Here is a 25,474-nt window from a genome sequence, read left to right as displayed (position 1 = left end):
ATGTTTTATTTATTTATTCATGAGAGTCAGAGAGAGAGAGAGAGAGAGAGAGAGAGAGGCAGAGGCAGAGGGAGAAGCAGGCTTCCTGTGGAGTAGGGAGCCCGATGAGGGACTCGATCCCAGGACCCTGGGATCACGACCTGAGCCGAAGGCAGACGCTGAACCATCTGAGCCACCCAGGCGCCCCTTTAAATAAATTTTTAATAATTTTACATTTCAACTGGAGAATTTAAGGCAGATTTAACTTTTTAATAATACACTATGTACATTATTATTATGTATATAATATACATAGTATATTATACCATGTAATAATCTCTTGAAAAGCTTAAGTGCACTTACTAGAATTGTTTCCTTCTTTCCCCTTCTCCCTTTTTGTCTTTTCTGAGATGCAGGATTTGGCAATGTGCAGAAGAAAATACATATTGATTAGGCATAGGCTAGGGAGCCAGGTAGACCCAGCTTTGTGATTTTGGTCTAATTTTTCCATTTTTCTTTTGATCTAGTTATTCAGCTTTTCAGAGTTTGATCCTGGAAATGATATCTTATGGAATGCTATGAGGATCAAAAGAGATGTGGAATGCCTTAAGCCCAGTGCCCGATGGATTGATTATACAAGTAAAGTTTGAATGATTATAAAGTTTGTATGTTCCAAGTTTCTATGGGGTCCTGGAGTTGGATACCAGTTCACAGAAACTACTGTTTCCTGATTTTCCCTGATAATAAGAATTTCTTATGGTACTGGTTAAAAATACAATTTCCCTGGTCTCATTCCAAACTTGATGAATCAGAAACTCCAAGCCTTGAGAGCTAAGAAATTGTACTTTTTACAAACATTCCTTGTGATTCATATTATCAGAAAAGTTATAGAAACACTGATATAGACTATCAGTGTCTGTTATGTTCTGTAATTATAAGCAACATTTGAAATAAAATAACATTATTTTAATAATTTGATTTTTTTAATGTGTAGAGCTTCATTATGCTCCAGTTAATTTACACAGCTGAGTATTTTAACTGAAATTTACATCAAATATTTAAACTTCTCGTCCATCTGTCTTTTTCTCTGTAGGTTCCACAAAACAGTCAAACTTCATTTTCATTAGTGAATAAAAATGATACTGCTTTTGGCTCTGACTAATTTTAAGCACTTTTTTTTTTAAAGATTTTATTTATTTATTTGAGAGAGAGAATGAGATAGAGAGAGCATGAGGGGGGGAGGGTCAGAGAGAGAAGCAGACTCACCGCTGAGCAGGGAGCCTGATTTGGGACTCAATCCCGGGACTCCAGGATCATGACCTGAGCCGAAGGCAGTCGCTTAACCACCTGAGCTGCCCAGGCGCCCTAATTTTAAGCACTTTACTAACGTACAGCACTACATAAATGTTTACTATGATATTATTAAATGTTATAATCATAATGGTCTACACTTACAAGACTTGACTTGTGAGTTAACCAGCTACCTGCATTTTAATATGCTTTTAGTACATCGAAGCTTCATAGAGGCAAAGCTTGAAATATTATGCATAAAAACAGCACAAACATCCCTGCTTGCTTGAACCCAGATTACTTTTTATTCTTTCTTTTTTTTGGATGGGCCTCTAGCTAAATGCACATTTTAAGTTATGTTTTGCAATGTATTTTTAAGTCTTTGGCATCCAGTTATACATTTAATACTTCATTCAAAGACGACATTGTGCATGGTGCCTATCCTCTTCTGGTGTTCTGCTTGTGTGTGGCAGGGGCCCAGAGGAGGGAGACGATGCGGAGGAAATGTCGAGGGGAGGGTTGGAGAAGTAAGAAGAGCAGCAGCTCTTTCCAAATGAAGACCAATTCTACAAGGAACATTTACTGAGTCCTACTAGGAGCCAGCTACTGTCCAATTCCTGAACAGAGCCACTAACTGCTCTGTTGGTTCACTGTTCTCAGTTTTGCCTCTGAGCCCTGTGACCATCTAGGGCCATGGCAGTTGGTGGTGACTGGTAGACACTTTCCTGTTAAAAAGAGCCAGGCTCTTCTTGGTTGCCCTGGGCCACAGCTACCACACAGTGGTTGACACTCTATTTCAGAACTGCCTGCAAGTCTTCTATTTTATATCTATGCCTACCACATATGAATGTAACACAAAAAGTGCTGGTGGTTTATTTTGTTCTCATCCACCGGTTAGTTTGAGATGAATATGCTTTAGGGAGGTTAAACCAGACATTAGAGACTGTCTAGAATCTAGATTATACCATCATGTATTTGTTTATAAGTTGCTTTCACATGATTCTTTAGTCATTTCCTATTAAAATTATCTTTTTTCTTTAGCTAGTACCCTTCTACATTTTTTTTCCTACAACATAGTTCCTAGGATAAAACTGTACATGTGGAAGATCCTCAAGTGTTGTTTGGAATGAGTAAATATAAACATATTACTTCATTAGCTGCATTACAGGAGCTGATTGGTGACCATTTCTCTTCATTTGACATACAGTAAGTGATAATGATGAAAATTTCTATAATTTAAGAAAATGTGACATGCAGTGTTTCTCAAAAGTCTGAAACTACAAGCCATGTGAAAGTCTGAACATGGTCACTAACAATGATCAATTATAGTCCCAATGAGTTAGATTAGGAAAACATAGAAAGTATACATAAGAGTTTGAAATAAAGGACTTCAGTAACATTTATCTTTATTTTCAATCTTCTATATCAAGGACATCTATTCTATAGAACTGTCATGAATCTGTTTATATTTTCTTTGGAATTATTCTTTCTTTTCCATTGTTTATGTTTTGATATGTAGTCTTCCGAACTTGCTATTTATGCACCTCTTTTTTTCCATAAAAATATGTGTATACTTACTTTCTATTGTAATAAGCACACTATCCCTTTTTATAAAGATGCTCATTGTTGATTGAATGGATGACTGTTGAGGGCAAGGGGTAGAGATGGGGGCAACATCCACAGGGAGATGACATTTGATCAGGAACTTGGAATTATTCTTCAGTTTCATAAATAAGATGTCTTTGCTTTCCACTTCGATTTAAATCTATTTTGGGGTATAGACTCTATCTTTTACATTGGAGTTTGTCAGACTTCAGAATACTTCATAATTATCTGAGAGCTTGTTTAAAAAATGTAACCCTCTGCCCCCAGTCTCACCCTCAGAGATTCTGATTTAATAGGTAACCAGGCATTTGTTAGTTTTTTGTTTTTTTGTTTTTTTTTTTGCTTCTAAAACTTTAATAGTTTTAGCCCTTAAATATAGATCTTTGTTCCATTTTACATTCATTTTTATTTTTTTCTTTAAATTTTTATTGTTATGTTAATCACCATACATTACATCATTAGTTTGTGATGTAGTGTTCCATGATTCATTGTTTGTGCATAACACCCAGTGCTCCACGCAGAATGTGCCCTTTTTAATACCCATCACCAGGCTAACCCATCCCCCTACCCTCTTCCCCTCTAGAACCCTCAGTTTGTTTTTCAGAGTCCATCGTCTCTCATGGTTCGTCTCCCCGTCCGACTTACTCCCCTTCATTCTTCCCCTCCTGCTATCTTCTTCTTCTTTTTTTTTCTTAACATATATTGCATTATTTGTTTCAGAAGTACAGATCTGTGATTCAACAGTCTTGCACAATTCACAGCACTCACCATAGCACATACCCTCCCCAATGTCTATCACCCAGCCACCCCATCCCTCCCACCCCCCACCACTCCAGAAACCCTCAGTTTGTTCCTGAGATTAAGAATTCCTCACATCAGTGAGGTCATATGATACATGTCTTTCTCTGATTGACTTATTTCACTCAGCATAACACCCTCCAGTTCCATCCACGTCGTTGCAAATGGCGCATTTGTTAGTTTTAACCCCACTTCCCATTTTCATCCTAATTTCCCTTTAGAGGAATCTCCCTTTGTGTACAGTTTTAGGGAGTGTCACCTGAGCCTGGGCCTGAGGCACGATCATTTGGAGACTCTATTTCAGAAATTTCAGTCGAGAGCAGTGAGACAACAACAAAGTTAGAACTGGAAATCGTAACAGAGTCAGTGTGAAGACCACATTGTTCCTGTGTTATGATTTTTGTTGTGGTTCCTCTGAAGCTCCCTCAGTTCCAATTTCTGGTCAATTCTGTGAATCCCTGACATCCTTCCAGGCAGTTCCTTCTTTGTTGAAGGGAGCATGAATTGGTTTTTGTTGCCTGCTACGGGAAACTAAACCAATAAAGAAAATCTATATTAGTGGGTTTTAGCAACTTATATTTTTAGCAATTTCTCCAGATGATTGTGTTGCAGGTGGGTCCTCAAACTACATGTTGAGAAACACCGTTCTATTTTTTTAGTATTCTACATAGTTCCTCATATCATGGTATTCATGTAGAAGATACTCAATAAACGCGTTAGATGAATGAATGGATAAATGGATGGACAGATGATGGATTCTTTGTAAAGATGCCTGACCTCAGGTCTACTAGCGTTAGACTTTTCTCAAATAAATGTAGGTTGATTGATATTATTCCCTAAAGTTTTCTCTTTCAGCATATGTGCTGATTTTACTTTGCTGTAGTTGAAAACCACAAAGCAGTTTAGAAAAGACAATGAGCGAGAATGCAAAAAAAAATTCTTGTTAGAGGGCACCTGGGTGGCTCAGTCATTAAGCGTCTGCCTTTGGCTCAGGTCATGATCCCAGGGTCCTGGGATCGAGTCCCACATCGGGCTCCCTACTCGGCGGGAAGCCTGCTCTCCCTCTCCCACTCCTGCTGCTTGTGTTCCTGCTCTCGCTATCTCTGTCTCTGTCAAATAAATAAATGAAATCTTTAAAAAAAAAATTCTTGTTAGAATCTTACTAAGAATGAAGAAATGAGATTTTGTAAGGTATGGCCAGTTTTTTGTTTGTTTCTGTTTTTGTTTTTCTTTCTGGATGATGGCACAGATCTTTGAAATCTTATATATTTCTTCAGTATTTTATATGCTAAAGAAAAATAATAAGTGCATGAAGACAGCTAACTAAAATCTCCTTTTCTTGCTTAATAGGTTGAAAAGTATGCTAGCAGCTAATGGAATTTTTCATGACTTTGACCTTCATGGCAACTTCTTCAAAAGTTGGAGTAAAGGCCATGCTACGTATGCTTAGTTTGCAGGACTTTTCCATTCATGATTTCTGTTCTAGGAAGTCCTTACAAGTATTTTCTTTCACACAAGGGTAGAGGGCTCTATCCTTGTGTGCACTCCAAAGTACTTGTGCACTCCAAAGACCTAGGCTTAGTTGACATTAATATATCTTTGGATCAGTTTGGTCATACTTCCTAACTACTAATTTCTCATGGTTTTTGAGAGGCAGTGTGAGATGGTTTCTGAGAGGCGGTGTGAGTTCTGTGGCTTAACAACTTGGACACAGAGTTTTGGGTCCTGGTTCTGCAACAATCCAACTACAGTTGTGGATTTATTTGTTTGACTTCTCCCACTACTTGGACAGAGATCATGTTTTATTTGTCTTCCTATCCACACCACCTGGCACATGGTTAGTACTCAGCTAATGTTTACTTAATGAAGCTTGAATGAATTCCTAAACTTGAGCAGTCTTTCTGGATTTCACATCTGTCATTTGTAAAATAGACTGGTTGTTCTCTAACATTATTTCCAGGTCGGACATTCTGTGATTATACGATCTGTGTATACTGAAGCCAACCTCCATATGCAATCTCACTTATTTGGGGGCATTGAGAAACGGCATTGCATTAGTAGCTTTGTTACAAGTGGCTTCTTCATCTCTGAGTCATTCTTACTGAAAACAGTGTCAAAGAGACTGCAGCGTTGCTGTATATTTAGTGGAGAACAAATTGGAGAATTGTCCATTCAATATTTACTTTTATAGTTTCAGCAGAGTTCTCTGCTCCATGAGCACTGTTGAGATATTTCACATAGCTTCTTAAAGACATCTTCCATCTCAAGGAGTTTGGTACTCACATGATTAGACTGACTTGGCTGCATTTCAACAAATTTGTTGGTCAGCTAACAAGAGTTCAGATGTCTGGGCATCTCTCCATCCATACCATCCTCCAGCTTTGCTCTAATCCTTTACAGTAGAGTCACTTTTGCTTGAAGAATCATAAAACATAGGACTGGGATCATAACATCAATATTACAGAAGGTTAGAATGGGAGGATCTAAGGCTTGTTGTAAGGGACCTCAGGGGCTGCCTGAGTGGGGTAGAGTGTGTGTGTTTTGGTGGATGTCTAATTAGGCAAGACTCTGAATTCTCATTCCAGCTTCAACCATCTCAACTAAGAGCAAACGTGCTTTTGTTCATTTTACATGCTGATCTTCTGAATAAGTTTATTTAAAAAAATGTTCTCCTGCTAAATAACATTTTGACCTATCAATCTAGTTCAACCTCTCATTTACAGATAGAGAGGCTCAAGAGGACAAGGGATTTGCTCTTGAGAGAGGCCACCAGAAGATCCAGATTGGCTCTTAATTTTCAAAAAAAATTTTCAGTAAAAGAAATATCATAAGTAGAAGGTATAGGTAGAAAAACATGCAGTAGGAGAATGCTTAATTTTTATAGTTTACAAAACATAATACATATATGTCATTTGATTTTGACAACAGACTCGGGAGACAAGCAGTACAGGTATTATTAACCCTAATTTACAGATGAGGAAATCGACACTGGGGAAGGTCAAGTGGCATGCATAAGCCCATAACTGTGAGAGCCTGGCCTACAGCTCAAGTCTTCTGACCTTGAACTCAGTACTTACACCACCTCAGTATTACACCACCATGCAGACTAAAGAATTCTACCACCAGGCAGACTGAAGAAAGACACATGACAAATAAATGTGTCAACATATCTTAGAGACAGGAATTGGTAGTGGGTAGAGGACTCACACAGTCTGGTGCCTGAGGATATGATTTGGCAATTGTGTGCATTTCCCCAAAGTCGTCCTATGCTGTCATTGCTCACCGTCTGAATCATGCACATTGTTCCCATTGGGGGAACATCTGAGCATACTTTTCCATGTGTTATTTTAGTAACATCAATTTGCTAATTATGAAGACAAAATTATCTTATTAGATCATAAGGAAACCTGCCTTTTGGTTTTGTCAAGCCTTTGATCCTGCTGGTAAAAAATCTTTTGGTATTCCATAAGAACTGACCTAGCCAAAAGTTTAATGTGCACCTAGATAAATTTTCTTCTGTGTTAAAGTCTAATTTTTTCTTTCATTTTCTTTTCTCCTCCCATCCTCTACTCTTACCTCACTAATAATTATTCACTATTAAAATGTAAAGTATCTTTTCAAGGGTAAAAGGAAAACTTAAAAGGAAATGAATTTAAACCTTATAACACAGGACTCAATATATAACAATAGATTGAAATATGTTAGAGATTAGACTATAAAAATGAGGGAAGATTAAAAAAAAAACCTAGGCTTTCTGGGAAAACAGCTATGCAGTACTTTTCAGTGTAATAGATAAAGCAGCTTGAAGTTTGAGGTTAAAAGTCACATTTGGCTACTTTACTTTTCTTGGTACTCTAGGAAAAGGGTTTAGAGCCCTTAAAAGTATATAATTAATGAACTGTATAAAGTGCAGGAGAATCATTTAAACCAATTTCACAGAACAAAACCCAGTGTATTTAATTAGGCCATCTTGGAGAACATAGGCTATTATCTGAGAAACTGCTACTGTATTCACATGCTAGGGTTAATTAACAAGTTCCCTTTTCTTATAGAAGTTGTTTAGGTGCCTTTGGCTCCGACAGGTCAGATGGAAATAGAATCATATTTGGTGTTGGGAGTAGAAAAAGAAGATGGTCATGGAGATAAGGTCAGATCCTTCTCTTTACTTTGCCCAAGAGAGAACAACTTATGAGGACTTTAATAGATCCTCTCTGTTGGGATGAGGTAGAAGTGAGAAACACCGAAAGCTACAATTAACAGTGGCTTAAATGAGATATAAATTCATTTCTGTCTTTCATAAGTGAAGTCTGGAAGTAAACAGTCCAGGGTTGGTAAGGTAGATTTATAATCATCAAGGACATAGACTCTCTTTTACCTTGTTACTCTCCTACCCTCAGTAAGTGGCTTCTACCTAGTGGCCCAGAATTACTGCTGGAGCTTCAGCCATCACATTTGATTTTCAGCCCAAATGAAGAAGATAGAGATGAAGAAGGCCGCATGATCTACCCTTAAGGAGATCTCAAAGGACAATCCTGCTAACATCTCACCAGACAGAATTTAATCACATGGACATAAGCAACCACAAGGGAAGGTTTTTTGTTTTGGGTTTTCTTTCAGGGTGGCTATAAACTGAGCTAAAATCAAGGTTCCTTCACCAAGCAAGGATGAGGGAATGGATATTTGGGATGTGTCTGACATAAGTCTTCTTTCTCTACCACGACTGCCAACCACTTGGGCTTAGGTTATATGAGTTTGCCTGAAATCCCATTATCCTCCCAATCTGGACTAAAGTGTAAATAAATAGCTGATGCTTCTCATCTGGTACAAGAGAGGTGAACCTGATGGAGTTCATATTTTCCCCCTACAATTTGCTGGGAAATGCATCTTAAAATGTGGTTCCGTACTAGATGCAGGTTGCTCCTTGTGGAACTCCAAAAGAACTGAAACTCAGGATAAAACTCTATAGCATCACCGTCATATCCCTAAATATGCAACCTAAATTTAAATGTTATTGAAAATGGTAGACGGGCCAAATAACCATATTTCAGGCTGGTATGAACCTGTGTGTCCCATGAGAATTTTCTGAGAAAAAAAGCCCCATGAGTTAAAATCTAAACAAGGAAAACATCTTCAAACATTCCGTAATTTGTTTTCTGGCAAGGACCATGGGAATAATAGTGGAAGCCAGATAAATTTGAATAAACTGAGTCTTCATTTCAAAAAGATTCATGGAAGAGTCAACCAGATGCCATGGTTAAAAATGTCAAAATAAGATCTAAGGGTATTGAGATGACTAAACTTTAAAAAATATTAGTTAATCATATAAAATTTTGTTACATGAAGTAGAGGGAGTACTGTAGTTGTCTCAGTGAATCTATTTTACAGTTGATTAACAAGATATTATATTAACTTCCCTAGCCTGTTTTTGGCTCCAGATTAATCATTATTGGTTTGAAAAACATTTATTGAATGTTTACAATGTTCCAGGCATTATGCTGAGCTGAATAATACAACCTGTGTCCTTAAAGAGCTCAAAGTTTGGTGGTGGCAAGTTATTTGTAATTTTCATCCTTACAATAACAGTACCATTGTACTCTATGATCTTAGAATTAAGAATTTGGGATTAAGAGACATGGGTGGTCCGTCAAGAACAAAATGAAAAGAGCTTAGGTTTAGCACTCAGAAAACATCCACTTGAAGTTCAGTCCTGTCACTTATTACCTGTGCCCTTGAGCAGATCACTTAATCTTTCTTAATTTCAGTTTCTTCCTCTGAAAACGGAGGATGTCTCAGGATTGTTCTGAAGATTAAATGATAAAATGTAAATGTTGTGCTTGGCCATAAAAGATACTCAAAAGCTGGTTGTAATTATTATAATTATTATTAATTATTACACTATTTCCAAGAGTGAATTGGTTCTACAAAATGCTTTGAAGGATGCACATAATTTTATATATAGATAAAGATATATATATCTTTGTCGAGCCAACATATGCACACATTTAAGAGTAATATGAGTTGTTTTATAGGCCCCAGTCACTGAGCTGCCGCCGAGGACTCAGCAGCCTCCCCCTTAATTAAGCCCCCTCGGTTCCCGACGCTCCGTCCCCCACCCCCCGCCTTCTCCGGCCTGGCCACCGCCTTCCGCAGGCCGTTTCCACTGAGGAAAAGGAATCGTATCGTACGTCCGTTATCCAGAACCTCCACTCTTTGGACCCCTTTGCTGATGCAAGTAAGGGTGATGATCTGCTTCCTGCTGGCACTGAGGATTATATCCATATAAGAATTCAACAGAGAAACGGCAGGAAGACCCTTACTACTGTCCAAGGGATCGCTGATGATTACGATAAAAAGAAACTAGTGAAGGTGTTTAAGAAGAAATTTGCCTGCAATGGTACTGTAATTGAGCATCCAGAATATGGAGAAGTAATTCAGCTACAGGGTGACCAGTGCAAGAACATATGCCAGTTCCTGGTAGAGATTGGACTGGCTAAGGACGACCAGCTGAAGGTTCATGGGTTTTAAGTGCTTTTGGTTCATTGAAGCTTAAGTGAGGATTTCCTTGCAATGAGTAGAATTTTCCTTCTGTCCCTTGTCACAAGTTTAAAAACCTCACAGCTTGTATAATGTAACCATTTGGGGTCTGCTTTTAACTTGGACTAGTGTAACTCCTTCCTGCAATAAACTGAAAAGAGCCAAAAAAAAAAAATATGAGTTGTTTTATATTGCAAAAATATCTTTTATATTTACCTTACATTTTTTAAAAAAGATCTTTATTTATTTATTTATTTGAGAGAGAGAGCACGTGAGAAATAGAGCACAAGTGGGGAGAGGGGCAGAGGGAGAGGGGCATGCAGACTCCCTGCTGAGTGGGGAGCCTGATGCGGGGTTCGATCCCAGGACCCTGAGATCATGACCTGAGCCCAAGAGAGATGCTTAACCGACTGAGCCACCCAGGTGCCCCTACTTTACATTTTTTGACGTATATATTCTCTCACCTGTATATTCACTCACTTTACTCAGTGAGATGGGTGTTTTTTAAACCAAGGCATAGAAAGGTTACATAACTTGCCCAAGGGGACTTACAACTAAGTAGCAAAGTTGGGATGTGAACCCAATCACTATGTCTCCAGAATCTATATACTGTGTCACTAAAAATAACTTAATTCTTTAACCCATGAATCCTACGTGGGACCAGAAAGAACTTTCTGACATTTAGTGACTGACTTTTGGCACAGTAGTACAACCAACCCTGCCACCCAGGCAAGACGGCCCTGCCTTAAGCCCCGTGTTTTAGGAGGCCCCACATATCAGAAACACAAAAAATCAATCTATTAAATAGCATATGGGCACTTCTGGCACTTGAGATCTGGTGCTCGGCACTGGCACATGTGTCCTTAAACATCCAGTTTCATGCTTAACCGCATTCAGACCTCAGGGAAATGCTTCTTTACATCTCTTGTCCTATGTCCTTGAGTGGAAAAGCAACCGTGTCTAAATGCTGTGAAGTCTTATGGATTGTACTGCCACCACATTTGGAGATGAACACCAGCTCTTTGGGTGGATTTGAATAGCAGAAGCAGCTAGAGAGGAGAAAAGAATAATTTTTCATTTCCTTCCTGTTAGAGAGCATGAGTGCAAGAGATTTTTACATAGTGCAGTATCATTTTTCATTGTATCCAGCATCTATTTTCTTGCTTTTCTTCATATTTTGTGTTTCCAGAAGTACTCATGAGTTAGTATATTATTTGCAGTAATTAAATGTGATTGCTTAGGGACATTCTGCAATATAAAATATTTCATATTGCTCTTGAATGTGTGCATATGTAGGCTAGACATAATATGCATGAAGCATGATATCAGTTCTTCCCATTGGCCACTAGACAGTCAACGCAAGAATCAAGAATAGTTTTAATTTTATTAAAATATTTAAGTAGAGGGGTGCCTGGGTGGCTCAGTCAGTTAAGCATCTGATTCTTGATTTCAGCTCAGGTCATGATCTCAGGGTTGTGAGATTGAGCCCTGCGTCAAGCTCTGTGCTCAGAGAGGAGTTGGCTTGAGATTCTTTCTCTCCTCTTCTCCCTCTGCCCCTTCCCCTCTGTTTGCATTCTCTCTAAAATAAATAAATAAAATATTTAAAAAAATTTAAATAGATGCAAATAAATTTTAAATTTTTTCTATAATTTTGGGTTAAAATTTTGATATTCAATAATTATAATTTTTTTCCTTTTCAATTTTAAGAATTGAATTTAAGAATTCAATTTTGAACTCTTTAGAGAAGCCATTTTTAAACATAAAATAATTTTATTCCAGTTTTATTGAGATATAATTGGTATATAACATTGCCTGCGTTTAAGGTATACAACATAATGGTTTGATATATAGACATACTGTGAAATGATTACCACAATGAATTTAGTTAGCATCCATTACCTCACATAGTTACAAATTTATTTCTCTTGTGATGAGAACTTTTAAGATCTACTCTCTTAGTAACTTTCAAAATATACAATACAGTATTATTAACTATAGTCACCATGCTGTATATGATATCCCCAGAACTTACCTATCTTACAACTAGAAGTTTGTACTTCTGACCACCTTCACCCAAAAATAATTGTAATTTTTCAGTTTGTTATATTTCCTTTCATTTTTTGGTGGAAAATATATTCACAATTTGAATACTTTGAATGTAATTACATTTGTTTTTTAATCTTTTAGAGCATTAAGAATGAGTACAAGTTAAGGCCAAGGCAGAAATAGAAAATATGAAAGTGAAAATCAGAAAAGAAAAAAATATCTGTCAAGGTAGAAGGATAGGATGTACTTTTTCACCAAAAGTTTGAGAGCTTGATATGGAACTTTTTTTTTTTAAGATTTTATTCATTTATTTGACAGAGAGAGAGATGGCGAGAGCAGGAACACAAGCAGGGGGAGTGGGAGAGGGAGAAGCAGCTTCCCACCAAGCAGGGAGCCCGATGCAGGGCTCGATCCCAGGACTCTGGGATCATGACCTGAGCCGAAGGCAGACACTTAACGACTGAGCCACCAGGCGCCCCTTGATATGTAACTTTTAAATATGTAGACACATGATACGGGGGCCTCCGTGTATGGCCTGGTTCCACCTCCACAATGTTAGGGGTGGGACTTTCTGGCAGAGTTTACACACAGTTGCCAAAGCAAGCTCTTTTTGGCCTAACTGGTAAAATTAACATAATTAGATCAGTATCCTCACAAATAGACTCACAAATTAAGAACCTAGGAAAGCAAATTAATACCAAAAAATTGAGCACATTTCTGAAATATGAATAACTTGAAGAAGACTACATGATGGATTTAGGTGTTTTAAGTACTACATGATTTCCGTGGGGAAAATAGTCCACCTGGAAAATGTACTATGTTCTAAAATAAAGAATGATTTCTGAGACAAAATTATCTTCAAGGAGGAAAAGCATGTTAAATAGGTTTTCTTGAAGAAGTGTTTCTACTAATTTGGTCAGTCAATAAATGTGTAGTGATGCTCACGTAATGTGCCCCAACATGGTTAGACAACATTGGAGAGGAGGGTGTTTACAATCTAATTGAAGAGATAAACGATGTATACTTGGAACAATTAAAGAATAGATCGTAAAAACTGTGAACTGTGGGGTACAAACAACTATTATGGAGCATCAAAGTAGAGAATGACTAATGTGATTTTGAATCATCTGGCAGGGAGGGCTTCATAGAGTGGCACTGAAATGAGGCCCATAATATACTCCCTGGAATATGTCTGCCTCATGACCCTGAGAGTGGGGGCCTTCTTAAATTTTGTGCCCCAGTTTCCTCTCTGACCTCACAATAGTCCTGGCCCTGGCCAAGCACATTCATTTCTTTTTCCTGAAGTCTCTAGAGAGTATGGAGGCAAAGAGAGGCCAGATGTGTTACTCTAGTAGATGTGTCTGCACATAGACAGAGGCTAAGGGAAAGGATCTTCCCCCTAGAAAAGGTCATGGAAGTGAAGTTTCTTGCCAAGACCATACAACCAGTGGAGGCCAGATCCCAGGACTCCCGATTCCTGTTCATAAAAAAGATGATATGATGCAGCTTTGAGTAATCAAACCCGTCCACTGGAGCACTCAATTAACCAAGTCTTTTATTATCACTATTATTATCATCTTATCATTATTTTGCCTTCATGACTCTTTAAGGCGACCTAAGTAAATTATATATTTAGACTATACATAAACTTGTATAGTGTGTAGTAGAATGAGTGGTGACCCCCCAAAAAGATAAGTCCATATCCTGGAACCTATGAATGTGACCTTATTTGGAAAAAACCTCTTTGCAGATGTAATTGTATTAAAAATCCAGACATGAGATCATTCGTGACTATCTGCGTAGGTTCTAAGTCCAGATAAGTGTCCTTGTAAGAGACACACAAAGGACAGACACATAGAAAAGAAAAGGTCATGTGAAAATGGAGGTAGAGAATGGAGTTATGCAGTCATAAGCTAAAGAACACTTGGAGCCACCAGAAACTGAAAGAGGCAAGGGAGGATTCTCCCTTAGAGCCTTTGGAGGGAGTACAGCCCTGCCAACACCTTGACTTCAGACTCCTGGTCTCCAGAACTGTGAGAAAAAAAAATTCCTATTGTTTCAAGCCACCAGATTTGTAGTACTTTGTTACGGCAGCCCTAGGAAAACTAATACATAGGGCACATATATTTTTTAAAAGCCCTGTATTAGTTATCTATTATCCCAAAATGTAGAGGCTTTTTTTTTAATTTTTAAAAAGATTTTATTTATTTGAGAGAGAGGGGCATCTGGGTGGCTCACTCATTAAGCATCTGCCTTCAGCTCAGGTCATGATCCCAGTGTCCTGGGATCGAGTCCCACATAGGGCTCCCTGCTCAGTGGGAAGCCTGCTTCTCCCTCTCCCACACCCCCTGCTTGTGTTCCCTCTCTCGCTGTGTCTCTCTCTGTCAAATAAGTAAATAAAATCTTTAAAAAAAAAAAAAAGAGAGAGAGTGCGAGAGAGAGCACAAGCAGGGAGAGTGGCAGGCAGAGGGAGAAGCAGGCTCCCCACTGAGCAGGGAGCCCAACATGGAACTAGATCCCAGGACCCGAGTAGAAGGCAGATGCTCAACTGACTGAGCCACCCAGGCGCCCCAATGTAGAGATGTTTTAAAACAACATCTCATGCAGTTTCTGTGGGTCAGGAATTTGGGAACAGATTAGCTGGGTAGTTCTGGCTCAAGGTCTCTCCTGAGGTTGCAATCAAGATGTTGGTCAGGGCTTCTGAAGGCTTGGTTGTGGTGCCAGACAGAGGATCTGCTTCCAAGATGGCCCACTCACAAAGCTGGCAAGTTAATGCAGGCTGGTGGCAAAAGGCCTAAGTTCTTTGCAACATGGACTTCTCTATTGGAATTTGAGTGTTCTCATAACATGGTGGCTGACTTCTGTCAGTGTGAGAGAGCAAGAGAGAGTAAAGTGGAAGCTTCAATATTTTTATGATTTAGCCTGAGAAGTCACACACCATCATTTCCCCAATGGTCTATTGGTTATACAGGTCATTCTTATTCATTGTGAAAGGGGATTATACAAGGGCACAAAAACCAGGAGGTGAGGATCACTGAAGTCCATCTTGGAAGCTGGCTAGCACAGGTCACAAATTTTTCAAGGTATATAGGGAGCCAGAATATTTTCTACACAGTTACCTGAACCATGTATATTTGAAGCCATAACACTTAACTATATAAAATGCTCTTCACAGTGATGAACTTGAGTTATTACAAGTTATTAAAATATTCAGTTCAGTTTACTTTCATATTTTAGCCTGAGCCATATGAAATTCGCTGTTTTTGTGAGTGATTATCCAATATCAGCCATTTTCTGGTTTCAACCTACTACTTATAAAGGTGGAACTATGAGGTAAAATACCTTAGATCAATTTTTAAGAAATTATAAATAAAAACCACTTTTCTTTCACATCATTAGTTAATCATAAGTTTCAATGAACTAGAATAAACTATTCTTCAAGCACTCTGGTTATTTGAAATGTTACAATAGCTGTGATGTTCCCATAAAGTTTTTGAGAACCAAAGGATCTGTGAGGGCAATGTATCAGTGTTATTTTATGAAAGTAATTTAACATCCCTGGGACCAATTTTCCTCATCCATAAATGAAAGAATTTGATTAGATGTCATCTAAGCAGACTTACTGTGCAAAATTTTTTAACATGTCTTTATATGCTGTGTATGAGCCACTAGCAGTTTCTTTCTTCAACTTTATATGCTGTGTATGAGCAACTAGCAGTTTCTTTCTTCAACTCATGCAGTAAGAAATACTGCATATTTAACTGAGTTGTAGAAAAATGTCTCTAACCAAATATGCTTATTCATTAGCATATAGTATTTATGTTAAACTCAAGGTCCATCATGTTTTTGAGTCGTCCAGAGAGTCTTCCTTTCTCCTTTGTTTTCTAGAAAGCATAGACTGCCCTTCAGTAAATCAATTTTCTTAATTTGACTTGCTATATTTGACAACATTTTTTGGGTTCACATATTTTTTCTTGTGCCAAGTACTGCATTTTTCATTTCCCACAGAATCAGGACAAACTGTACATCCCCTGCTGTGTCCAGGGCAGATCTGGCTAAATGTCAACTATGTTAATTGGTATAGAGAAAACAGCAGCCCTATTTTTATCTGATTAAAAATCCCCACAAACATTCTCCTCTAAAATAAAGCTATGTCAGTACAAAGTGATTTAATTATAATATAAAGTTTGGCAGATGTGTCCCTCCTGCCTTCATTTTACTGTAGCATGCAGAAATGCAACTGGTTCCTGGAATGTTTCAGTGTCTAAGATTTTAATCCTACTTTTGGAGGTTTAGAATTTGGTACTCAAAACTTCCTCTGGACTGCCAATTGGAATAAAATATCTTTGCTTTAAAGTGAGATTTTAAACAGAAGATTTATAGAACACTCTATAAAACCTTATTTAAAAAATAGTTTGAAATATTTTATTCTACTTTTGAAAAGTCTCCATGTTAACTATTGCCCCAGGATGAGCAGATTATGTAATATAATTGCTTTAGTTAATTGGGGTGTGGGAGGTGTGGGCGTAAAAGAATAAAAGGTAATGAACTTTGATAAATTTATATGAACAATAACAAGGTATCTGTGAAAACTTAATTTTATCAGAGAGTGACTATATCTTCAGTGCTCTTTCAAAATTGTATGCTGCCTCTTTAATGGTAGAATTCCCCAGGATTCTGTCTCAGTCTTAGGAGCTTACTCCCAGGTTAACTTCATATACTCCATGATTTGTCAACTACTTAAACACTCATATTGTTTGGATCTGTACCTCTAGCTTACCGAAAGCCATATTAATATCCTTTGGTATACTGGATAGCTCCATTTGGGTGTCTCCTGAGCACCCCAAAGCAGTATGTCCAGTCTTCTGGTTTCTTGTCCCATAGCACCACTTCAATGTAACAACAAGTAGAAAGCTGGGCAAACTGAAAAATCAACTCTTTTTAGATCTGTCTGAAAAGTGAGGTTACAGGACAAATCATTGCTTCCCCCCCCCCCCAAACTGGCGAGACAGACAGGTAAACAGAGAATCACAACTTACAAGGGCAGAGCCCACAAGCAGAAACCACCACAGGAACCAGTCCCAGGGTGTGGAAACCTAAACTGTAATTGACAAAATTGCTGGAGGCTCAATGTTGACAAGGTATGGGGAGGTTCCCAGACTTTTGTTAGTTCTACCTGTGGGAGCTCTACCATGACATCTTAGTGAATACCAGAGAAAATTCCCTTGGTGTTTCTAGCAGGAGGAGGGGAAAGGAACCCTTTCAATATATGCTAGAGCATTCTGTTCTTCTTAACAAGGACTACCCTCAGGACCAGAGTCTAATCTGCTGCAATTTTATCAGAGGCTAAACTACTTGGGAGAAAAAAAAAGACAACTCAGCCCCCTCTGTCTACCCTGTCCCACCTAAGCAAGAAAAACAACAACAACAACCCCCCCCCCAAAAAAAACAAAACTAAGAAGCAACCTACTAAATGGGAAAAGATATTTGCAAATGATATATCTGATAAGGGATTAAAATCTAATATATAAAGAATTTATACAATTTAACACCAAAAAACCAAATAATCTGATTTAAAAATGGGCAGAGGACCTGAAAAGTCATTTTTGCAAAGAAGACATACATACAGATGGCTAGACACATGAAAAGATGCTCGACATTACTAATCATCAGGGAAATACAAATCAAAACCACAAGATATCATTTGCAGGGAATGGCTAGTATAAAAAAGACAAGAATAACCAGTGTTAGGATGTAGAGAAAAGGGAACGCTTGTGCACTGTTGGTGGGAATGCAAGCTGGTGCAGCCACTGTGGGAGACAGAGTGGAGGTTCCTCAAAAAATTAAAAATAGAAATACCACACAATCCAATAATTTCAATACTGGGTAAAAAGTGAATATACTAATTCAAAAAAATATATGCACTCCTAAGTTTACTGCAGCATCATTTACAATAGCCAAAATATTGAAACAACCAAAGTGTCCAATGACAGATGAATAAAGAAGACATGGTATATATACACAATAAAATATTAGTCAGACATAAAAAAGAATGAAATCATGCCATTTGTGATGACATGGATGGACCTAGAGGGTATTACGCTAATAAGTCAAAAGGAGAAAGACAAATACCATATGATTTCACTTACATGTGGAATCTAAAAAACAAAACAAATGAACAAACAAACAAAAGAAGAAAGACCCTCTCTAAATACAGAGAACAAACTGGTGGCTGCCAGAGGGGAGGAGGTGGGGGGATGGGCAAGATGGGTGAAGGGGAATGGGAGGTACAGGATTTCCAGTGATGGGATGTATAAGTCACAGGGATGAAAGGGACAGCATAGGGAATATAGTCAAAGGTAATGTAACAGCGTGGTGTGGTGACAGATGGTAGGACGGTAGCTACACTTGTGGCTGGCATAGCATAAAAAGAGAGTTGTAGAAGCACTATGTTGTACATATAGTACATAGTAACTAATGTAACATTATGTGCTAACTACACTTCAGTAAAATACGACAACAACAACTGAGAAGCACTGGTAAATTTCACAATCCATGGGCACAAGCTCACCCAAAGACAGACTGAAACATAGCACTACTGAAAACCTATTAATCATAAAAATCTGGATTTGTTAAAGTTGCTGATAAGGGGAAGCATCCCAGTAACACAGTCTCAGTAATGTCTCAAAATGGGGTAGTAAGGGAAAGATACTTAAAGGATTTGGGAGGGGAGTGGTATTAATCATTGGGTGCCTTTATATTGGATGTTATTAGCATGGGCAGGGATTTCGTAAGAATTTGTAAACTAAGTGAATCACTAGAACATATGAGTCTGCGCAGAGTTACAGTTAAATAGTTTGTGGTCTTGTAACATATGAGTCTAAAGATGGTGTTAGAACAGTAAGAGCTTGAATTGTTTGCGTTGCGTATCAATAGTACAGTTGATCATTTTACTTTTTGCTTCATTTCTCATTCCCCCGCCCCCCGCCTGTCTTTTGGTCATTCTTTAGCCTAAGCTGGAAGAAAGACTTATTTTTCTGGGAACATAATCAATTCAGATCTGCACGGCTATTTAATAAGTCGCAGTTATGTATTGAGATTTTCATGACAGTCTTATTAACCTTTATAAGTATCAGGCCTTCTTGTTCTTTTTTGTTCGGTAATCATTTGTAAATCATCTAGTGTAGCAGTGGCTGTGCAGCAGCGTTTAAGACTCAAAAGATCATATATCTGGTAACTGCAATGCATACAGACACTAAGACAAAAATGATGGGAGTTTCCAAGGCATTTCAAAACTACATCCTAGATTTTAAAAACTGGACAATGGACACAGAATTGTTGTATCACTATATTGTTACACCTGAAACTAATATAACACTGTACATTAACTATACTGGAAATAAAAAAAATAGCTGGACATGTAACATAATCATCCTTATATAATCAAGTTTCTTTTTTCCTTTAATTTGGGTAGGGTTTGTTCAACCTTACCAGTGAATGAAGAATTAGTCCTGTGTCCAATAATTTTCAAGGACACAGGTCTTGGGAATATTATGTATTTAGTAAGGGAAAAGTGTGTCCATCAATAATCTAGGACCTTGATCCAGAAGAGGGGAAAGAAAATAGCCAAAAGGATAAAGATGAAAGCCAAGGGGATATGCATATGTAGAAGAACATGGCAATTAGTGGATTCTTGTTCCAGTGGTGTTGGTGGGAAACAGCCTACTTCATGCAGTCATCAGCTTGATCCAAAGATCTAGGGCTAGCTGTCCATTCTCATGGTACATCCACCTCTAGATATCATCCAGAGTCTTCAACATGCCCCTCATGATCTGGCCACATCTCTGAGCTCATCTCCTAGTTCTCTTTCTCTTCTTCACTCTTTCTCTGGCTACATTGGCTCTGCTGTTCTGCAAACAAGTTAATCTTGTTCCTGCCTGAGAGCCATTGTACTTATTGTTCCTTTTCTGCAAAATGATATTCTCCCCAATATTTGCCTTGCTGACTCCCACAATCCACTCAAGTCACATGTCATCTCCTTAGAAAAACTTTCCCTTGTCATCCAATTTAAAGTCCTCTGTCATTCTTGATTCTTTTATCCTGCTTAAATTTTTTTCATAGCACTCTTCACTCCCCGTATTTGTTTCATATTTATCTGTTTATTATATGCCCTCTTGAACGTATGTACTATTCCAGAAGGCAGAAGACTTTTCTGTTTGGTTCACTGATGTGTTTTCAGGACCTAGTACACTATCTGCATATATAGGTGCTCAATAATTACTTGCTGATCGAATGAATAAATAAAAACCTCACACGTACCATAAAACTAGTTGCAGTTGTATTGTATTTGCAGTCGGGGTGTCTGGGTAGCTCAGTCAGTTAAGCATCCAGTCCAACTCTTGATCTCAGCTCAGGTCTTGATCTCTGGGTTGTGAGTTCAAGCCCTGCACTGGGCTCCCTGCTGGGTGTGGAGCCTACTTAAAAACAACAAGAGCAACAAACTATTTGCAGTCCTCAAAGGACTTCTTTTTTTTGCATATGCGATTTTCCTCTGCCTAGAATAACTTCTCACACAATTCCTCACAATTGATTCCCTCACAATTCCTAATCATCCTTTAAGACTCCGCCCCTGAGAAATCTTCATTGATCCCTCCAGGAAGAACTAGATGTCCTTTTTCCCCTTTCTTATGGTACTCTATGTATATCTCTATCACATTACTTAATACATTCTGTTAATATTTTGTCTAAGTGAACTCTGTATCCTGGGAATCTAGCAGAGTGCTTTGCCCATAGTGAATTCTGAATAAATGTTGAATGATTTTATTTATTGAGTGACAACATTTATTGTATGTCAAACATTGTATTAGTTTTTTATGTACATTATTTTAATCCTGATAAGAAATCTTTAAAATAGGTACCATTATCCCTGTTTTATACATGAGGAAACTGAATAATTTGTCCAGAGTTTTGAACCTAAGTGTGTCTAACTCCAAATCCGGTTCTTCCCCCATTGCCTTAAATGAATTACTAAATCTCCTTCATGTTATTGATATATATCAACCAAAACTCAATGTCCTAATTTTAACATTAACATTAATTTTATTTTAGTTCATTTGTTCTTATTTTAGTTCAATATTGCATGTTCTAATACGTTTGTACTTGATTCAGCCTCTTTAGATTACAAAGAATGGACCCCAGATATCTTTTTTTTTTTTTTTGACAGAACTCAAATAAAATTTATTGGTTTTCTTTGACTGCCTCTGGTCCAGTTTTGGAAGGGCTCTCTGGGTTCTTCTGGCCCTGTTTCCGGGCTGCTGCTGCTTTAGCTTTTAAGGCCCTTTTTTGCTTCTTGAGCTTTTGTACCTCCTGGAAGACCCGAATGCACAGGGCCTTCTTGGCTGCCCAGCGTCGGTGGCCTTTCCGGTGGTACAGAGGGGGAGAGATGTACTCAATCCCCAGCTCCTTGCATATCTTCTCGAAGACACTGTAGTTGGTCTTCCGGAGGTTTTTGAGCATCTTTTTCCTCTGATCGATGCTCATCAGCAGATAGCGCTTGTGGGCTTTGTCCTTTCGATGTTTCTGCATGTGATCTTCGTAACTGCGGATCTTGACAGTCAAGGCAACAATTCGAGCCTCCAGGGAGATGGTGTCCTCAGGGTTTGCCACAATCTTGTTCATCAGCTGCTGTTGCTTGATTTTTAGCTTCTCCTTCTGGTTTGCCATTTCTAAAGACAAGAGTCTTCTCACGACATCGTCAAACTTCTCAATTCCAGGAATGTTCTGGTAGTCTTTGAGCAGCGTGGAAGGGGGTGGGTCATCTTCTTGGCTGGGCTGGACTGGTGGTTTCTGGGTGTCATATCCGCGAACGGCCGGGAGGATGACACCGCGAGGATCGGGAAGGCCCCACTGGAGGGAGGGAGGCCTGGCACACGCTCCGCCCGGCAGCCCAAGGACTGGGGCCTGGGCCACTGCCTGGGTCCGAAGCGACCTCAGCGCCCTCCATGCCGTCCTCAGCATGGTGACTTGTGACCGCGCGGGGCCGGCGCCACGGCCGCCGTCCCTTTCGCGGCACAAACCGTGTTACATGGGCGCCGCCATGCTGGCTCAGGCTCGACCAATGGACCCCAGATATCTTAACAGCTCAGGTATCATATTTTTATTCTGCTTCATAATTAACGGTTTTTGATGACGATTCAGGGTCAAGGTTTGGTTAATCTTCCTTTTTATGGGAAGGATGAAACTTAACTAATCTACACATCATTTTTCAACAGGTATATAAGGTCCAAATACATTGTAAGTCATATTGAAATTATAAAATTAATATATCCAAAAGAAAGGAAAATGTGGCAGGAATAAGTTAAAGAAAGTAAGAGAGCATCTTATATATGAGAGAACCTGGAGGTCACCCTGATTATTTCATTTTTCAGCATGCTAGGTGAAGCAGTGGATATTAAAGGCCATATGAAACTTTTTTTTTTAATAAGAAGCACCACAAAGCCTTCTTTTTTTTTAAATGTTTTATTTATTTATTCATGAAAGTCAGAGAGAGAGAGAGAGAGGCAGAGGCAGAGGGAGAAGCAGGCTCCCCACATAGCAGGGAGCCCAATGTGGGACTCGATCCCAGGACCCTGGTATCATGACCTGAGCCGAAGGCAGACGCTTAACCGTCTGAGCCACCCAGGCGCCCCCCGACCTTTTTTAAAGATTTTATTTATTTATTTGACAGAGAGAGAGAGAGAGATCACAAGTAGGCAGAGGGCCAGGCAGAGGGAGAGGGAGAAGCAGACTCCCTGCTGAGCAGGGAGCTCAATGCGGGGCTAGATCCCAGGACCCAGGGATCATGAGCTGAGCCAAAGGCAGACGCTTAACTGACTGAGCCACCCAGGCGCTTGCCATATGAAACTTTTATGAAATTTTTAAAAGTACATAAAATAGTTATCATGAGAAACTTAAGTGGTGAGAACTCCAACTCTAACTCAGACAGACCTGAGATCTATTCCTAGTTCCCCCCACCTAATAGCTGAGCAAATTTAAGCAAGTTACTTAACTTTTCCTAAGCCTCAATCTCTTCACCAGCAAAATGAAGAGAAGTGTATTAGGCAGGGAAGCTAATTACTGTAAAATACAGCATCATAATTTCAGAGGCATAATTTAATAAAACAAGTAAAATCCAACACAGGTGTTCCTCACCATGCTTGGACGACATTTCTGCAAGGATTAATTTGGGGCCCCAGGCTTTTTGAGTTTGGCGGTTTTGACCTCCTCTAAATTCTTTGAAGTTTCATTCAGCTGATAAGTGTGGAAAGAAAGAGAATATGGAGCATGTGTAGGATGTTCTAGAGGTTTTGTGGGCCAAACCTTAAATGGCTTTCATCATTTCTATTCACATTCCACTGGACAGAAATCCATCACATGACCTCGAGTAATTACAAAGGAGGCTGGGAAATACAAGGTGTTAGGTGTGGAGTAAAGAAAACAGACTTTGGTGAGCACAAAGTTATCTCTGCCACTTAAGGTCATGAGGTTGTTTTAGGGTTTAACTGAGCTAATGCATGTAATGTGCTTAGCACAGGGTATGTCACCAACAAAGTTATATGTTCCTATTCTTATCACGAGTATGTATCCTGGGAGTGTGAATAAGGGTCCCACAGTTGGAAGTAGAGTATTTGCTTGGAGGTTCTACTAAGAGAACTCAGATACATTCAAAGAAAAATCCTGACCTTTTAAAGGTTATGATCTTTAATTCATTTGGCAGCATCAGAAGATATAAATAGAAAGGTAAGGGAGGAAGGGGATGCCAAGGTGTTTATATCAGCTTAGCTAACAGAATGTCAAAATATTATAATTAACCCTAATTTCCAAGAAGAGTGGGAATAGGGTAAACTGGTAGATTCTTTAGCTTTGGGAATGAGCTTAAGTGAAGTAGTAAGGGGTAAAAATTATGGTTAATTCTGTCTTCCAAATTCGTTTTCTCTCTTACTCTCTTAAAGTTTAGACATCCTCAAGATTCTTCAGGTGCAGTAAATTTTCTTCACCCCACTTATTTCTTCTCAGTTCCCATTTAAAATATTGCAAGCTCTAAGAATAGAGACCAATGTTTGTCTTACACATTATTGTATCTTTGCATCTAGCAATACCTAGCATAGAGTATGCAGGCAAGAAGAATTTGTTGAATAAATGTCATCTGTATTGGTAGTTGCTTCAAGTCTTGCTGAAAGGATATAGATAAAGTAATGGAAAGACAAGTTTTTAAATCTTGCTTATGCCACTGTAGTATCTGTGGGATTCTGGGCTTCTAAGACTTAACTTTTTTTTTTAAACAATAGAGAAAAATTATATAAGCACTTAACTCCTAAAACTTGTTTTTTCCCTTATATTAAATGGTACAATACTTTTTATAGTAATGAGAATTAAATGAAAAATTTTAAGTGTTCCAAACACATGAAAGGCACTAAAAAATGGTTTCTTTTCCCCCCTGGACACCAACCTCTCTACAGCATATTTTGTAATTTCAGAGCCTAGGAAATATCAAGTGCTATTCAAAATTTTCTGTTTTTGTTTCTATTCATTTGTAACTAAAGTACATAGGCTTTTAAGTTGGTGATCACAGTAAAGAGCTTATTAGTTCCCAAAGGACTGATGAGTTCATTGTTATAACAGCATTCAGCACTTAGAACAGTGCCGGACACACAGTGGGTGTTCAATACATATATTTTTGTGAATGAATTAATAAAACACTGAAATAAGTCTGATCCTCCAAATGGATAATTATGGAATGTACATGCTGTAAGTATGAAAAAGTGGGCAGGTTTTACCCAATGAGAGGTTTGGAGTAGTATTTCCAAATGGGTGACTTTTAAGTGTTTTCATTCATTCATTCAACAAGCATTATACTGTGTGTCTACTGTGGATCAGCCACAATATTAACAAGAAGATATCTTTGTGCCTCATGCTAGCACAATAAATTACAAAAATAATTGGTAGGAGGATGTATAAGATACTAGATGAGTAACAGAAATAAACCACTACTTACGAGGGTGTGAAACAGCATGGCATACCCAGTAGTGTGACACTGGCAGGAGTGCGTGTAGAGGACTGGAGAGAGATAAAGCTCAACATACTTAGGTAGGGGCTAGATCATGAAAGGCTTTATATGCCAAGGTAAGAGTCCTAAATTTTATCCTCTATAGTAGTACATGGGGTGCTACTGAAGGGTTTTAAT

The 25,474-nt window shown here is 38.5% G+C and overlaps 1 protein-coding gene, 1 long non-coding RNA gene and 1 pseudogene across 6 annotated transcripts in view; 1 reads left to right on the top strand and 2 right to left on the bottom strand.

Annotated features, from left to right (window-relative positions):
• LOC141370476 (uncharacterized) overlaps positions 1–25,474 on the bottom strand; it is a 139,017-nt gene that overhangs the window by 110,184 nt on the left and 3,359 nt on the right. The gene's annotated exons all lie outside the window — the stretch shown is intronic.
• Positions 8,923–10,374, top strand: LOC141370436 (eukaryotic translation initiation factor 1 pseudogene; annotated as a pseudogene).
• Positions 21,463–22,382, bottom strand: LOC112840794 (small ribosomal subunit protein uS15m-like). Its single transcript, XM_025894303.2, has one exon. It carries the CDS (start codon positions 22,267–22,269, stop codon positions 21,490–21,492), a length of 780 nt encoding a protein of 259 aa, XP_025750088.1. The 5' UTR covers positions 22,270–22,382; the 3' UTR covers positions 21,463–21,489.

Source organism: Callorhinus ursinus, unplaced genomic scaffold, assembly GCF_003265705.2.
Source record: "Callorhinus ursinus isolate GAN/ISIS: 27379988/994484 unplaced genomic scaffold, GSC_fseal_2.0 scaffold35, whole genome shotgun sequence".
NCBI classification, from domain to species: Eukaryota; Metazoa; Chordata; class Mammalia; order Carnivora; family Otariidae; genus Callorhinus; species Callorhinus ursinus.
This window is presented reverse-complemented; position numbering and strand designations above follow the sequence as displayed.